The 17,301-nt window shown below is 47.1% G+C and overlaps 1 protein-coding gene across 1 annotated transcript; it reads right to left on the bottom strand.

Moving 5' to 3' along the window:
* Positions 1 to 9,463: 9,463 nt before the first annotated feature.
* LOC136454452 (uncharacterized) lies at positions 9,464 to 10,201 on the bottom strand. Its single transcript, XM_066454873.1, has one exon. The coding sequence runs from the start codon at positions 10,199 to 10,201 to the stop codon at positions 9,464 to 9,466; it is 738 nt and encodes a 245-aa protein (XP_066310970.1).
* Positions 10,202 to 17,301: the final 7,100 nt, after the last annotated feature.

The raw sequence follows: 17,301 nt of genomic DNA, 5'->3' as shown, positions 1-17,301 counted from the left end.
CTATGGCACCAACAGTGAGGAAAGAGGCAGAATCCCACAGGCCGTGATGACGGGCCATGGAACGGTTCTCGCTAACCAATAGATCTACTCAAGATCGAACATGCCTTAACCGCACGCTATGCACGATTAAGATTGATATAAAACAGCCAATAAAAACATAACTCATCATTTAAGATGTAGATTAGATCAGTTTAAGATTAGCAAACGATGGGTTAAATAAGATATAAGGCCGATCTAGATCAATCTCAATCGGGCAGAGTGATATTGCTGTAATTAGATAAACAATGAAAGCAATAAGCAATATCGGTAACTTAATGAATCTACCAAAGACTGCCATTCAAAGGTAGAGCCGATAACTTGACCTAGATCTAATGCAAGCAGTGGGGTGTGAGGCAGAATCACACAGGCCATACTTGAATTAGGCAAGAGTCGATAACTAGCTTATACCAGAGCCATAGTGGGGGTCGCTCATTCTAGTGCCTTGTCGAGCAAGAGAATCAGCTACTGCGGCTAGAAGAAGTCTTGTGATATCACTTGCATCTTCTCACCATGCTCGCAGAGCTGTTCTAGTGTTTGCAAGGGCTAAAATGCGTGGACACCTTCCCCTTGTTCGTTCCGCTAAACGCCCACCGAGAAAGCTACCGGCTTCTTCCCCATGGCTTCTTGTTTCACCGAGAAATCGGCTGATCACATGCTAGGCGGGTGGTTTTTCCCCCTTCTTGGGTACAACGGGCCGATGTCGATTCGTGTCATGGCGACCTTCGACCCTACAGGGTTTAGGCTCCCTTCAATCCAAAGAAGCCTTGATAGGTTGATCTCTGGTCAATCTTTGAATCCATTTATGATATTTCGCAATTTTTTGGGGGAGCAATGGGTCCGAGTCTTCTATCTCTTTGTTATCCGTCCCCTGAATTCCTGGGGGTGCCATTTCGGTGATTCGCTTGCATGACATTCCGAATCACATTAGGGAGGTCACCCTCCATGGCGTTCGTCATGGTGCAGCTATGGCGTTGGCTGCTGTCCAAGTCCGTTCGGGCAAAGATCGTCGGCTCCTTCTTGATGACTTTCTAGATGTAGATCCTGGGAACATGAGCACTTGGTTGAGGATTTTATGAATGTAGCCAATTCTATAGCTTTCAATACTCTGGCTGATGATATAGTAAGCAAACTATTCTCTGGCCCATAGCTTGTAATAGGCGATGTTTAGCAAATAACTTCCCCGTCTTGAGTGATTTTCTTTTGCTTCGTGATTTGCATGCATCGCTCTATCTGTGTTTGCCTTGCTTCTATAGGCGATACATCATATCGGCTCTTACCCCCTTGGGTTCATTTTTGTGCTGGAGGCGATACCTTTCCGACATTAGCTATTAGAGTTGTTAACCGAACAAATCGGCTATTTAACTATTAATCCAAATGCTGGGATAATATTTCTGTAGATATTTCCCATTGATCGCTCGGTCGAACTCTTCTTCTCCTCCTAGTGTCTCCAAAATATATGCATTACCAAGAGCACAACGTTTGATCCGATAAGGTCCTTCCCAATTGGGTGACCATTTGCCGAACTTGCTATCCTTTGTCCCGATCGGCAATTTCACTTTCCAGACCAAATCTCCTTCAAAAAACTGCTTATTCTTAACCTTTTTATTGTAATATTTTGCGACTCTCAGTTTATTGGCTTCAATATTTTTGAGAGCATGCAGTCGAAGGTAACTTAAGTCTTCTAAGCCATCCATCATAAGATTTTTGTAGACTTCGGCTGTCAAATCGTTCTATAACATAACACGCCTCGATCCAGTCTGAACTTCCTAAGGAAGAACTACATTATGGCCATACACAAGTTCATAAGGTGATGTTTTAATTGATCCATGATAGGCCATCCTGTATGCCCATAACGCCTCATTAAGCATCGAATGCCACTTCCTTGGCTGCTCCTCAATTTTCTTCTTGATCAGCTTGATCATAATTTGATTGGATGCTTCTGCCTGGCCATTAGCTTGAGCATAGTAAGGGGACGAATTTAGCAGCTTGATCCCCATACTGGCAGCAAAATCTTTGAATTCCTCTGATGTGAACATGGTCCCTTGATCGGTAGTGATGGTTTGAGGAATCCCAAAATGATACACGATATGCTCATCGACAAAATCAACCGTATTTTTTGAAGTTACCGTTTTCAGGGGAACTGCCTCAACCCACTTGGTGAAGTAGTCTGTTCCTACCAATATGAACTTATGCCCTTTGCTTGAGGGTGGAAAGATCTGGCCAATCAAATCAATTCCCTAGCCTCGGAACGGCCATGGCTTAATTATTGGGTTCATGGCCGATGCAGGTGATTTCTGGACATTACCAAAACGTTGACAGTCTTGGCATCCTTGGTAGTATTCAAAACAGTCTTCTAATATTGTTGACCAGAAGTATCCAGTTCTATGAATAATCCATTTCATCTTATAAGCCGATTGATGAGCCCCACATATCCCTTCATGCACTTCGCCCATCAAAACCTTGGCTTCTTCTTGATTTAGACATTTGAGTAATGCCCCATCGATTGTTTTGTAATACAGCTGATCATCTAGTAAAACATACTTAGTCGATTTATACCTTAGCTTTTTGGTAACTCTCTGTGACGGGTTTCTAAGGTAGTCGACTATCTCAATTCTCCAATCATTATCCGAGGCTTCATTACTCAGGATTTCTTGAATCACTCGATAACCTGATGCACTTTGAGCCAAACGGTTAGCTTCTTGATTCTGCGCCCTCAGAATGTGTTGAAATGAGACATGAGGAAATTCCCTGAGCAACCTTTGGCACTCGTCATAATATCTCCTCAGAGTATCCTCTTTGCACTCATACAGGCCGATCAACTGATTAATAATTAACTATGAGTCCCCAAATATTTCAATCGCTTCGGCCTTTACATTATGAAGAAGTTGAATCCCCTTTAGAACAGCCTCATATTCTGCTTGATTATTGGTAACCACTGGTTCGGTTGTAAAAGCAAACTCAAAATTTGCCCCTCGAGGCAAAATAATAACAATACCAATGCCATCACCTTGCTTACATGATGACCCATCGAAGAATAACATCCAAGGCACCGGCTCTACATGATTCATGCTTGGCTTATGATGCTGGGTGACGAAATAAGCTATTATCTGCCCTTTAACTACTTTAGCCGATTTGTACCTCAAGTCAAACTCTGACAACGCGAGAATCCACTTTCCTACTCTCCCATTTAGTATCGGCATCGACAACATGTGCTTGATTACATCAGCCTTGGAAACAACCGTGCACTCGGCCGATAATAAGTAATGCCGTAACTTGGTGCAAGAGAAGTATAAGCACAAGCACAACTTTTTAGTGGGAGAATATCTTGTTTCTGGATCTAAAAGCCTCCTACTTAGATAGAAAACCACTTGCTCTTTTCCTTCGAATTCTTGTATCAGGGCCGATCCAATTGTCTTGTCATCGACTGATATGTACAACCTGAAGGCTTACCATACTGAGGAGGGACCAGCACGGGTGGACGCTTCATATATTCTTTTATCTCCTCAAACGCCTTTTGTTGTACATCACCCCATCTAAATTATTGATCATTCTTTAATCTCAACATGGGAGAAAACGGCAGGATCCTTCCCGACAAATTTGAAATGAATCTTCTGATAAAATTAATCTTTCCCAGCAAAGATTGTAACTCTGTTTTGGTGGCTGGGGGAACCACTTCATCAATTGCCTTTACACTTTTCTGACCAACTTTGATTCCTCTTTCATGAACCATGAATCCAAAAAATTGTTCGGCTGATACTCCAAAAGCGCACTTGTTAGGATTCATCTTCAAACCATGCTTCCTCATGCATTCCAAGGTTTCTCGCAAGTTAGCTAGGTGTTCTTTGTATCCCTTGGATTTTACCATCACATTATCGATGTAAATCTCAACGATCCTGCCGATCAACTTATGGAAAATGTAATTCATTGCCCTTTGATAAGTTGCACCGGCATTCTTCAAACCAAAGGTCATTACGACCCATTCAAATAGACCGATTGCGTTGGGGCACCTGAAAGCAGTCTTTGCTATGTCTTCTTCAGCCATGAAAATTTGGTTATATCCTGCATTACCATCCATGAAACTAATAACCTTGTGTCTGGCTACTGCATCCACTAACAAATCAGCTATTGACATTGGATAACCATCCATAGGTGTGGCTCTGTTTAGATCCCTAAAATCAATGCAAACCCTCAATTTCCCATTTTTCTTATATACAGGGACAACATTTGATATCCACTCCGCATATCGACACGGTCGGATAAATTTTGCTTCCAACAACCTTTCAGTTTCCTTTTTGATATCATCAAGCACGTTCGGGTTGAATCTTCTTGGAGCTTGTTTAAACGGCCGATATCTAGGTTTGATTGGCAACCAATGTTCGACAATCGATCGGTCCAAACCAGGCATCTCATAGTACTCCCAAGCAAAGCAATCTTTGAATTTCTTTAATAAATCAATCAATTTTTGTTTATACTCGGGATCCAACTTAGCACTTACGTACGTCGGCCTAGGTCTATCTCCAGGACCAATATCTATCTCTTCCAATTCATTGGTCGACGTGAAGCCCTGTCCTAGTTTGCCATTTGTGCCATCTATTGGATTATCCAGATTCTCAAAGCCGACTGCTTGGATCGGCTGTTGGCTTTCGCCACTGACTCTGAATTCTGACGACAACAGAAAAGCCATTTGGATATTAGCCGATGGCTGCCTCATATCAGCTATCTGCTTGGTATGTCATACTTGAGTTTTACCGGATACTTGAGCCTGTTCCAACTCTTTATTCCTTAGGCGCTGCACCCTTCTCTTCTGGCTTCTTGTCAATCCTCCGGGGCACCATTGGCCTTCCTGCCAGACATGCTCCCTTTGGTTGCTTCCTTCTTCATGATCAGTCCAGTCTTGGTCAACAACTCTTTTTCCTAGCCGATCATGAATATTTTTATTTTTTAAGCGCCGATCCATGTTATTATGATGATATGCATCTTGGGCATGGATAGACCGGCGGTTGATCTAAGATTGCCTAAACTCCCAATACTGATTGCTGCATTCTGGACAGTCATGTCTAGTAGGCAACTTCAAACCTTCATCCCAGCAATGTCTAAAGAAGGGACAATTCTAATATAATTCCGCTTGTTCTCTTTCATACTTCTCTTCTTCTAATTGATGCTGGTATGCTTGATCTTTTAACCAATGCTGACAATCCTTTTCCTTCTGCCGCTGCCATTTATTCAATAGAATCCGAGATGTGACCCGTGGCTTTGACATCTCTACTTTCGACGTCTTCCTCTTTTGTTTGGTACAGCGTCTTCTAATCTCTCTGTACTCATCAGCCGATATTTGCATCTTGGGATCAACTGTTCTAGCTTCTTTTGATTTGGCCGATGTTAGAACCTTAGTTTTTTCTTTGAACAGCCCAGCATCAACCATGTTCTAGTTTTTTCTTTGAACAGCCCAGCATCAACCATGTTTTGATCTCCTAGGAAAGGATTATCATGAAGATTCTGCACTCATTAGTGGAATGAGAAGTAGCGTTATGAAATTTGCAGAACTTCTTGTTCTTCAATTGATCAAGGGGCAACATGACATGACCATCGGGCAACTTGATCTGCCCCTTCTCAAGCAAGAAATCGAAGAGCTTGTCTGATTTGGTAACATCAAAGTCATAACTCTCCTCAACTCCTCTTCCCTAAGGTTTTGGCACCATTACTGTCTTCTTGCCCCAATTCCATTCAGCTGCAGCAACCTCTTCTTCTTCATCTTCATAGCCGTCATCGACTGAATATGGATCGTAAGCTTCGGCCACTAAGGTAATCTTCTGGAATCGAGTATCTCTGCGTATGCTCTAGAATTGGCTATTAAGTGCTGCCACTCGTTGAGCCAATTGACCCAAGTTGTCAAATTCCTGTCCCAGCAGTTTCTCTTTCCACATCGGTAGCATTCCTTAGATGACTAAAGTAGCTAACTGATCATCGACCAAGCTCAACGAGAAACACAGATTCTTAGTCTCTCGGAATCTCTGAAGAAACTCAGTGCCCGATTCATTAGTCTTCTGTCTCATGGTTGTCAAATCGGTTATTTTCTTCTCTCCAGTCCCAGTATAGAAATATGTATGAAACTTCTCCAGGTCAGCCCAATTGGCAATGGAGTTGACTGGTAGTGACGAGAACCAAGTGAAGGCCAGCCCTGACATGGACAAGGAGAAGAAATGAACTCGATGGGAATCCTCAACTGATGCTTCACCCAATTGTGTAAGATACCGACTGACATGTTCTATTGTGCTTGTACTGTCTTGACTAGTGAACTTGGTGAATTCCGGGAGCATGTAATTTGTAGGAAGAGTGACTAAATCATACCACTCTGGATATGGGCATTTGTACAAAAAGGTCAGTCCTTTTGGCTTCAGACCGAACTGATTCTTCATCATCTCGGTCACCTTCAGCAGCAACTCGTCAGCTTGTGGATTTGGATTTCTCGGTACTTGCTGACCCATCTATAGATTGAAATCCCGTGTGCCTTGATATCCTAGATTTGGTATCATGTGGAGGGTGTTATAATCCATGCCATAATGATAGCCTTGTGGAATCTCAATCTATTGGGTCCTTTGCTGGCTTGCTGCTTGAAGTCTCTGATTATAGACATAAGGATCTATATCTCTACGGATCTTCTGAATGGATGGTGCTATCTTCTGAGCCGACGATGGTATGTGGCCTGATGTGCCAAAATTGATCATCTGGTTCTGACTTTTCCCCGCCGGCTGTTGCACATGCTGTATTGACGGTCTAGGATTGTACTGTATCTGATTCGTAGTAGCACCTGGAGTTTGTTCAGATGAACCTTGAAGTGCCCAGACTTCACCATTACCAGCTGGTGCTGCTTCTTGATGGCTAGTGCTGATTGGATTAGTCCCTTGGGTCAATGGATCTAGAATTTTGTAACAAGTCGATCCAACCTGACTAACTGGAATTCCATGAATCACCTCTTTCACAGTGTTGTGAAATGCATCAACGAAAGCTTCATTGTGGCTTGACAGGGCATCACGAACAGATTTGTCTATGGCTTCCATAAAGAAACGCCTTTCTTCAGCTTCAACTGTATCTGTTTGTCCGTGTAGTAGAACTCTTGGTAGTGGAAATTTTTGAATAATCGTGTTGTCATGCGTTTTGGTGTAGGATAGCAAACACTTCTTCTAAAATTCTTCCATAGCTTTGTTGATGGCATCCCTATCTTTGTCAGGTAGGTCTTCATAATATACCATAAGGATGTTGTCATTATTGTGAACCGCCATGATGATTGTGGTGTCCCACCGGGCGTGCCAGAAACGTGTGTCGACATAGAATTTTGTCCCGTGCCGAGGACACACGCAGCAAGCCAGAAGGGTCTGCTTGATGGAGCAGATCCACCTAGCTTCAGCGCAAGGGTGGTCGATCCTATGTAATCCTCCCGAGGTGTGCCAGTCAATTTGACCCTGCAATTGACAAGGATAGAGAGTTCATCAGTAATTAAGGGCGGAACTTGCCAGTGTTGCCAGACAGTTTCGAAAGTACGGCTATGAGAGCCGATATGGAAGGAAATCGGCTAAATAGCCGATCCTAGTATATTCATGAGAATAAGTCAGTTAGAGCTCATGGGGTTGTGTGAAGAAGAATCGGCTATCATTCAGAATAAATATCATTTAAGCAAACATTAATCAATGGCAATAAGATATCGATGATGATTGGTTTATACTGAGCCAATGATTACATGTAACTGAACTCCTATTTATGTAAAGAAATAATTCAACACTGCTCAACCATCTAATAAAGATAAATCTAATGAACATGTTAGATCTCATCTATCGCCATGACCAATGGGGCATGAGGTAGAATCATGCAGGCCGTAGAAACAACAATAGACTCGACGACCCTAACTCATTACTAATATCAGTGGGGCATGAGGTAGAATCATGCAGGCCGTAATACAATAACAAGATCATGGGGCTAACACATCTATCAACTTATCTCTACTTCAATGATCTCGTGACATGAACTGTTCGTGAAAGCATTCGATATCGGCTAAACAGCCGATTCAGGCATAGCGCACAGTTAAGGTCATGCCTTCTCAGGAACGGATCTACCAACTAACGATCCCCGCTCCATGATGCCAATAGTGGGGTGAGAGGCAGAATCCCATAGGCTGTGATGATGGGCCATGGAACGGTTCTCGCTAACCAATAGATCTACTCAAGATCAAACATGCCTTAACCGCACGCTATGCACGATTAAGATTGATATAAAATAGCCAATAAAAACATAATTCATCGTTTAAGATGTAGATTAGATCAGTTTAAGATTAGCAAACGATGGATTAAATAAGATATAAGGCCGATCCAGATCAATCTCAATCGGGCAGAGTGATATTGCTGTAATTAGATAAACAATGAAAGCAATAAGCAATATCGGTAACTTAATAAATCTACCAAAGACTGCCATTCAAAGGTAGAGCCGATAACTTGACCTCAATCTAATTCAAGCAGTGGGGTGTGAGGCAGAATCACACAGGCCATACTTGAATTAGGCAAGAGTCGATAACTAGCTTATACCAGAGCCACAGTAGGGGTCGACCGAATCGATGCAGCCATATGAACAGAGGTATAAACCATGATAGTACTTACAACAAGCAGTGGATCGATGTAGCCGTACTTGCTAAAGAACTCACCGAGATCTACTCTACTCCTACTCCTAAGGGGTGGCCAGAGCCAAAAAAGGTAATTGACTTGTATTTGATTGATTGGTTGTCTTTTTTACAATAGCCACGGTTTGGTATTTATACCCAGAGTCTAGACATGAATCCTACACGAGCACGATTTGTAACAATCTTTGGTATGAAAGAAATCATTCCTAATTTAAGATAACTTGGACTCTAATCTTTCCCTTTTTGTAGAGTCTAGCATGCCTCATCCCAGCGCCGATCATAGCTTCTGTCGTTATCCGCTGGCGTTATCTGAAGAAAGCCGATTCTAGTGTTGTATTAGAATCATCTGTTTTCGATCTACATGCAATTGATTCCTTGCTGACATGGTTTTGGGAGCTTCCGAGCCTCTGAAACCCATCTTCCAAATTCTAGTGTAAACATGACCATTGCCCTTCACAAAACTAGTCTTGTGAGTGACAAAGGCTACCTTGCCTTTCTTGGGGGTATAGCCCAATCTCTCTTTGTTGAGAGAAAACTTTGGCTACCCAAGCACTTTAGCAAGCAGACATCTCCACCATAGGCATTGCCTAAGGCACGAGTGAGCTCATTCACCTCCTTCTTGAGAGTCTCATTTTCCACCATTAGTGAGGCATCATAGGTGAAACCATCACTCAAAGGTGAAGTAGAAGTGGTAGTGCTACAAGAAGGGTAAGTGGGAGCAACAACAATGGGCTTATAAAAGGATTCATCAAGAATATCTCATGTTAGTCCCACATCACATGAAACAATCACTTGCTTCTTCTTGGCTCCCTCCTTGACTTGCTCAAGGAGAGAGGAGTGAGATTTTTCAAGCTTGGAGTGAGCCTTGCCAAGCTCCTCATGGCTTTCCCTTAGACTCTCATGAGAAGCATTGAGCTCATCAAAGGATTGCTCAAGAGATTTAACCTTCTTGCGTAATTCTTTGCACTCCTTTCTCTTCATCTCAAAGCAAGTGTGGACTTGCTCCAATATGTCCATGAGCTCCTCCTTGGTGTACTCCTCCTCCTCATCATTAGTCCTACAATCATCACTTTCACAAGCATCATTATCACTCACATCATATTTTACCTTGGTAGGCTTTGCCATGAGGCAAGTTGATAGAGCGTCGAAGATGGATGGCTTGTTGTTGATGGCTATGCTTGCAAGTGTCTTCTTCTTGGATTTCTTGTCATCATCACTAGAGTCACTCTCCTCAGATGATGCATCACTATCCCATGTTACCACATAGCCACCACCCTTCTTCTTCTTTTGGAATGTCATCTTCTTCTCCTTCTTTTTCTTCTTTTTCTCATCTTCATCATTGTCACTATTGTAGGGACAATCCACTACAACATGATCATTGCTCTTGCACTTGTAGCATCTTCTCACATAATCTTTGCTCTTGTTGTCTCTTCTCTTTCTTGCACCATAGCCCATCTTCTTCATGAATCTTCCAAACTTGCGCACAAAGAGATCCATGGCCTCATCATCAATGTCACTAGCATCTTCATCATCACTTGATTCTTCTTTCTTTGCTTTGCCCTTGCTATTAGATCATGAGCAAGCCTTGAATGCTACTGTCGGGTACTATAAAAAGAGGTCCCCTAAGCAACAACCGAAAGAATCGCTTAGACCCCATCAAAATCAAAGCCAAGAGACAACTATTGGCTAAACCCCGGCCCTGTCTGAGGCCACCTACTCTCCGCCTCGCTCGAGGCCTTGCACGAAAGGCCTCGGATGGCCTACCGAATCTCTGCCTCGCTCGAGGCTTCGGACAGGGAATCAATTCTCCGTCTCGCTCGAGGCCCCGCGCGTAAAGCCTCGGACGAGATGCCGATTCTCTATCTCGCTTGAGGCCGGCTCGGCAATAACCCCATCGCGTCTGCCTCGACCAATCTCCCCAATAGAGCATCACGACCAATTAATGTGACCAACCACTCCCGTGACATCAGCCAAACGACAGCTCGACACAGCAGAGCGGCTGACGAGACGGGAAGTTGCATCAACACCATACCGTCTAGCACAGGACAGGGCTAGGGTTACTGGCCGCTGTGCTCGGTACTGTGCCCACGACCAGCACCCGCACTACACTATGCTACCTAACCCCTGCTCCAGGAACAACGCGGCATGGGGAGTCCAGTCCGGGTCACTATAGCCTCGGAATCAGTGTACAGGACCAACTGCTCCCTCTAAGCCTCGGCAACCTACTTTAGGGTCTCGGCAACCTTGGGATCCGTGCCCGTCGAGCCCCCCATGATGGCTCGACCTTGGCACCAACTGAGCCTCGGCTCTTTACGCGGTCAACACACAGCGACCGGCACGTCGCCCACCATGCCCTACGTTAGGCTATCACTGGAGCTCCCACGTTGCACAGGATCGGGTGTGACCGGTGCGTCGCCCCAGTGCATCGAGGACAAGGACCGCTCCGTCAACCATGCCACCACAGTGACAAGCTACAGGGCTCGGAAACGTCACCTCTGCTCACAGGATGCCGCATAGTGAATGCATGTACCACCCCTATCCCCCCTTCAACTATAAAAGGGAGGGACCGGGGCCGTTTCTAGGGGGAGCTCAGGAGATAGACGAACACACGCTTGACACTCTATAACGCGCACGCTTCCCCGCTGCCTGAGATCAACATCTCAAGCAATCCACACCGCTTCACGCAGAGACCTAGGACTAGCTCCCTCTCTCGCCCTGCTTGTAACCCCCTACTATGAGCATTTTGGTGCAAGGAATACAAGATCGATCTCTCAGACTAGACGTAGGGCACCTATTGCCCGAACCAGTATAAACCTTGTGTCTCTTTGCATCACCATCCGGGATTAGGGGCATGCAGTACATTTTCACTAGTTGGTTGAGGGCCTGCCGGTCCAAAACACCGACAGCTACACTCTTCTTATTCTTGTCTTCATCCTTCTTCTCATCTTGATCAACCCCTTTCCTTTCCATACGGTATGTCTCTTGTCTCATGACATCACCTAGTACATGGTTGGGGGTTAGTTGCTTCAATCCTTCTCTTATAATGATCAATCTCAATGTCCTAAATCTTGGAGATAGGCACATCAAGAACCGATGAGAGACATCATCATCATTGATCTTCTCACTCAAAGCCTTCAAGTCATTGACAATCACTTGCAATCGATGGAAAATCTCCGAAATGCTCTCATCATCCTTCATCTTGAAGCTTGCCAACTTGTCCTTGAGGATGTATAGCTTGGCACTCTTCAATGCTGGTGTGCCCTCATATGTTTCCTCCAATCTCTTCCACACCTCACTAGCTCTTTCACAATCCTTAATTTGCTCAAACACCTTGAAATCAATGGCATTATAGATGGTGTTGAGAGCCATTGTATTGCATTGCTTGTTTGCCTTGTCTTGGTTGGTGAGATTTGTGGGATCAATAATTGCATAATCACTCTTGGTCACATCCCATACTTGATCATTGATTGAACCAAGATACATCTTCATCTTTCTCTTCCAATAGTCATAGCATGTGCCATCAAAGAACGATGGTTTGCCCCCCCCACATGGTTGAACACAACTTGAGCCATCTTTTGACACCGAGGTTGTTAATCCTTCAATCAAATGGTGACCACGGTTCTAATACCACATGAAAGGTCCTAATATGGCTAGAGGGGGGTGAATAGCCTATTTAAAAACTCAACAAAGCACTAGAGCAACTGATTAGTACAACAAACAGTGTAATGCAATTTTGCTCTAGCTCTCCAAAGGGTTGCAAGCCACCTGACAAGAACCTAACATATGGGTATGTTAAACCTCGGGTCTAGTGGTTTCCAAATGAAGAAGACCCCCCGACCGACCCCTCTAGGATCGCTCAAGGCTCGGGGGCTATACCCATCGGGTATGCTCGCGCGTACCCTCTAGAGAAGAAACCCTATCGAGCCTAACTATGACGCGACCTCTGCTTGGGGCTTGGGGGCTTGCCCAAGCTCCTAGGCTCTAGATCTATGATGACACTTCATCCTGGCACTTGGATCTTGCCCCGCCAATGATGCTAGCCAAGGCCCGGGCATAGGAAGACACGCCCCGAGCTACAGAGGCACGGGGGCTCCTCGGCGTTGCCCCATGGGCATGGCATTGCTAGCCACTTTCCTGACAAGGTCACGCACGGGGCATGACACAAGAATACAAAGCTTCCTCGCAGCTTCTAGGGGCTCAGAGGCCACTGGGCCCATGCGTCAGCCCCTGAAGCTGACCTCCTTCACTGCCAAGAAGAATCTAGAAGATCCACCTGGGGAGGCTGGTGTAAGCCAACATAGCCTAACACGCAGAGTGTAAGAATAGAGCAGCCGGAATATGGCCAAGGCTTTTTTGGCTCTACGACACCGCCACGGTCCACACCGCATCGCTGCAAGGCCCTCCTAAACTCTAGCGCATGTAGACCATAGACTAGTTTCCCCAAACCTCCATGTACCTAACCTATCTTGTTATATAAGGGATAAGGTGGGACCTGGGAGGGGGGAGAAACAACCAACAAAGGAGAAGAAGATAGATCGTTCCATTCCTTGGCCTCGGCTCAGCATCGAGAGCAAGGCAACCCACCGAGGGGCATCGAGAGCTCCGCACCGCATCCTGTCGTCTTCCTCCTCTCCGATGAGGGGAAGGCACCACTAGCAATGAGGCAACCTTAGGATTAGCACCGAGCTAACCCTCTACCAAATCTCGCTACAACCCTATTGTAACCCCTCAATTTTGGGTGCTTTTGACTATAAGGATCATCAGCTGCTGGACTTAGGGCTCTGATTGGCCCGAACTAGGATAAACCGTTGTGTTTTCTTTGTGATTCTTGTGTTCTTGAGTCCACCCAAGCCACTAGAGACCCATACTCTGGCACCGACTCGAACAACAATGCTTGTCACGGTTCTGACCTTGCAACAGCTGGCGTGCCAGGTAGGGGGCAGCATCAAGTGTGATTCTAGCTCTATGGTGGCTGGAGCCACCCGCCTCATCACTGGAGCAAGCGGCACCACCCCTAGATGGTAGTGTTCGCTTACCTGGTGTGTTCTCTGTCATGGTCGGCACCTTCACTCTGGGCCAGGTGCTCAACTTTGGGAGCATGGCCTACGTCGCCGACTGCTACGGCAAGCTTCATCCGCTCCATGGGGCTGCACTACGGTGAGCCCCTGACGTCACCCACTCCACCAGGGCTTCTAGGAGCAGATCTCGAGGTCCTGGCCCAATAGATCCGGTGCGGTTTGGGCCCAAACCCCACCGTGTCAGACCACCGCTAGATGTTTTACATGATGGCCAACGTCCACCACCAAATTGCCACCGATGAGGTGCTCCCAACGCCTAACCACTTCTGGTACTACCTCATAGACTTACCTTTTGGGATCTAGAATGCGGCTGTGTCCTTCTAGATGGAGCTAGAGCACCTCATCAGTTGTGAGGTGCTGTGAGGCGCCATCCTCTTTGGCATGGCGGGGACCGATGTCCCATCACTATGCACCTTCCTTGAGATCCTTTTAGGGAGTGACTTGAAGTACGACTCCGATGATGTCGACTATAGTGCCCCTCCATGCATGTGCTACCACATCAATGGTGAGGTTCTTGTAGAGGAGGTGCCCGGGCTCATGCCATTGGACTAGAGTCCCCACAACCACACAACCTACCTCTAGGAGAAGGGTGATCGCCTACGGACTCAATAGGTGGACCTAGAGGCCACTAAGGCAGAGCTCGAGTGCCAAAGGTAGGACCTTGCATGGTAGCAAGCCATGCACCCTCTTAGTGACGATGACGATGCCTGCACAGGGGCTCCCAGCGGCCTTTGCTTTCCCCTACGACATACAACATGGTGACCGCTGCTTGCTGCCTAGAAGACATCTCTGACATGTCGGACCCAAAGACCAATGAGTGGCTGAACAAGGCGAAGCGGCTCCTTCGTGTCACCCTCGAGCAACAAGCCAAGAGCTCGGTGTTCTGGCACCATGATGTGCTCTCTTGGCCATCGTACATGACAGCCACTCACAATGAGAACCATGCCGATGCTCACTCCCCACAGACAGGGGGGAGCAGCGGCGACACCTCTAGCATTAGCTCTGACCAGCCACGGACCTAGGGCGCCAAGCCTTGGTAGGAGCGAAGGCATGACCTTTCTCCTCGGCGTCCCGCCATGTGCCACCGGATCAGCGATGACCAAGACATACGTGGCACTATCAAGGCCAAGCACCACGCTTAGGCACGGTCCCATGCCCCTGAGCGATATGGCAAGGGCGCCACCCCGGATCACTTTGGGCCCCTAGCATTCAGGGTAGCAATGTGGGCGGCTCCCTACCCCAGGCATTTCTGGCCACCAATGCACATCTAAAAGTACGATGGTGAGACCAACCCTAATCTCTGGCTAGAGGATTGTTGCCTCGCCATGAAGGCCGGGGGGTCAGACGGTGACTTCATTGTCTAGTACCTTCCTCTGCTTCAGTCAAACTCTACCAAATCTTGGCTCGAGCTGCTCGAGTCTAGCAGCATCCACTATTGGGTGACCTCCGCTCTGTCTTCATCGACCACTTCCAAGGTACGTACACTTGGCTTGGAAACTCGTGGGACCTCCGCAACTACAGGCAAAGGCCCAATGAGACCCTCCGAGTGTACATCCAATGTTTCTCCAAGAAGCGCAATGAGTTCCCCAACATCATCGACACCGACATCATCAATGCCTTCATCTGCGGCTTGACCTATGAGGCACTCGTCCATGTGCTCGACAGTGAGACCCTATGCATGACACGGTGAGGAGGTGGTACAAGCCTACCTCTTCGGTAAAGCCGAGGCTATCGATCACCTCAGCAGAGGCGACGATGGTGACGATCTCGCCTTGTCCCAGTGATGCCACGACAGGAGGAACAAGGACCGGAAGCACCACGGGAAGGAGATGGTGGCTACGGCCAACCATGCCACCGGACCTCAGCCCCACGAGCGATGCGCATGGCTAGAACACTTTGAGAAGGAGCTTGAGGCCCTCTGCCCATTCCACGGGAGGTAGGCAAAGCACCTCCTCAGGGACTGCACTACCATGAGGGGCTACATCTGTGTCACCCTTGGCCAATAGGGCAAGGCCCAAAAGCCTACCCTAAAAGCCAGCGACCCAACAGGAGGTGCCTAGGAGGAAGACACTAAGTTCTTGGAGGTCGAGTGCTGCCTCATGATCTTTGGGGTTCCCACACCTACGAATCCTACCGGTAGTGCTACATCACTAAATAGGTGATGAACGCCGTTCACACCTTTGCCGCTCTAACATGGTTCCGATGGTCCCAGATGTCCAACACCTTTAACTAGGAAGACCACCCCGACAGTGTCCCTAATCCAAGGTGCTACCCGCTCGTGGTTAGCTCGATTGTGGGCACCACGTGCCTCACCAAGGTGCTGATGGACAGGGGCAGTGGCCTCTATATACTCTATGCCAGCACCCTCGACAAGATGGGCATCCCCTGCAGCAACATGCGCCCTAGCAAGGAGCTGCTTTTGTGGGATCATGCCGAGGAAGGAAGCCGTGCCCCTCGAACGCATTTGGCTCAACGTCACCTTTGGCCAGCCAAACAACTTCTGCAAGGAGCCACTAACCTTCGAGGTGGTTGACTTCCCCAGCGTCTACCATGCCCTCCTCGGCCAATCATTCTTTGCCAAGTTCATGGCCATCCCCAACTATACCTACTTGAAGCTCAAGATGCCTAGCCCAAATGGGGTCATCACCGTCGAAGGGAGCTTCGAGCAAGCCTACTACTGCGAGCAGGACTACATCACCCAAGCAGTCACGCTCATCACCCCATGTTATCCTGATGGCTCTAGCCATGACATAGGAAGGGCGATGACAGAGGAAGCAGCCAAGGCAGCAGTAGTGCTCAATCAACCGAGCATTGATGAGGCGAACAAGGTTCCTAGCAGTAGTGGTGGCTCAGCTGGCCCCTCCATCTAGGCGCTCGGCCCCTCAGAAGGGGTTGCCCCAATCGAGGTGAGTTCTGATGTTTCCCCATGAGGGATGGCCAACGTTGAGCCATCCACCTAGAAGCATCATCTCCCGAGCCATGACCCACCTGCCGACCACCTTCACCGACCTACCTCTCCAACAACAAAAACCAAGATAAGTCATGTCCTCCTAACCCTCTTCCTTTGCTTGTCTCTATGATTGTCTCCTTTAACCCAAGCCACCTAAGTGGAAGCTCGGCTGCACTAGAGGATCAACTAAGCTAACCACCTGTTGTCCTTTCTGAAGGACAACCACTACAGAAGGCCCCCAAGTGAAGCAAGGACGGGATGGACGTAGCAAGAGGATCGGGCGAGGGATCGGCAAGGCGCTAATGGAATGGCCTCAACCATCGTGTTACCAGCTATGTCATCTTTCCCTTCTCTTGTGTCCATTCTATTTTCTTTGTAGGTACCTGCCAGTTTCCTGATCCTTCATTGGATCGAGCCACCCCACCGCACGATGGTCAGGGGGCCCCAGAAGGGGCATCACCGAGGGTTCTAAGGCTAGCCCACCAGGCTTCAAGGCTACCCAAAGCACCTTAAGTGCGAGGAATGCTCAGGAGACGAGCCAAGCGGCTGTAGCCGGGATGCTTAGAAGC

Source organism: Miscanthus floridulus, chromosome 5 (genome assembly GCF_019320115.1).
Source record: "Miscanthus floridulus cultivar M001 chromosome 5, ASM1932011v1, whole genome shotgun sequence".
Classification (NCBI taxonomy): Eukaryota; Viridiplantae; Streptophyta; class Magnoliopsida; order Poales; family Poaceae; genus Miscanthus; species Miscanthus floridulus.
This window is presented reverse-complemented; position numbering and strand designations above follow the sequence as displayed.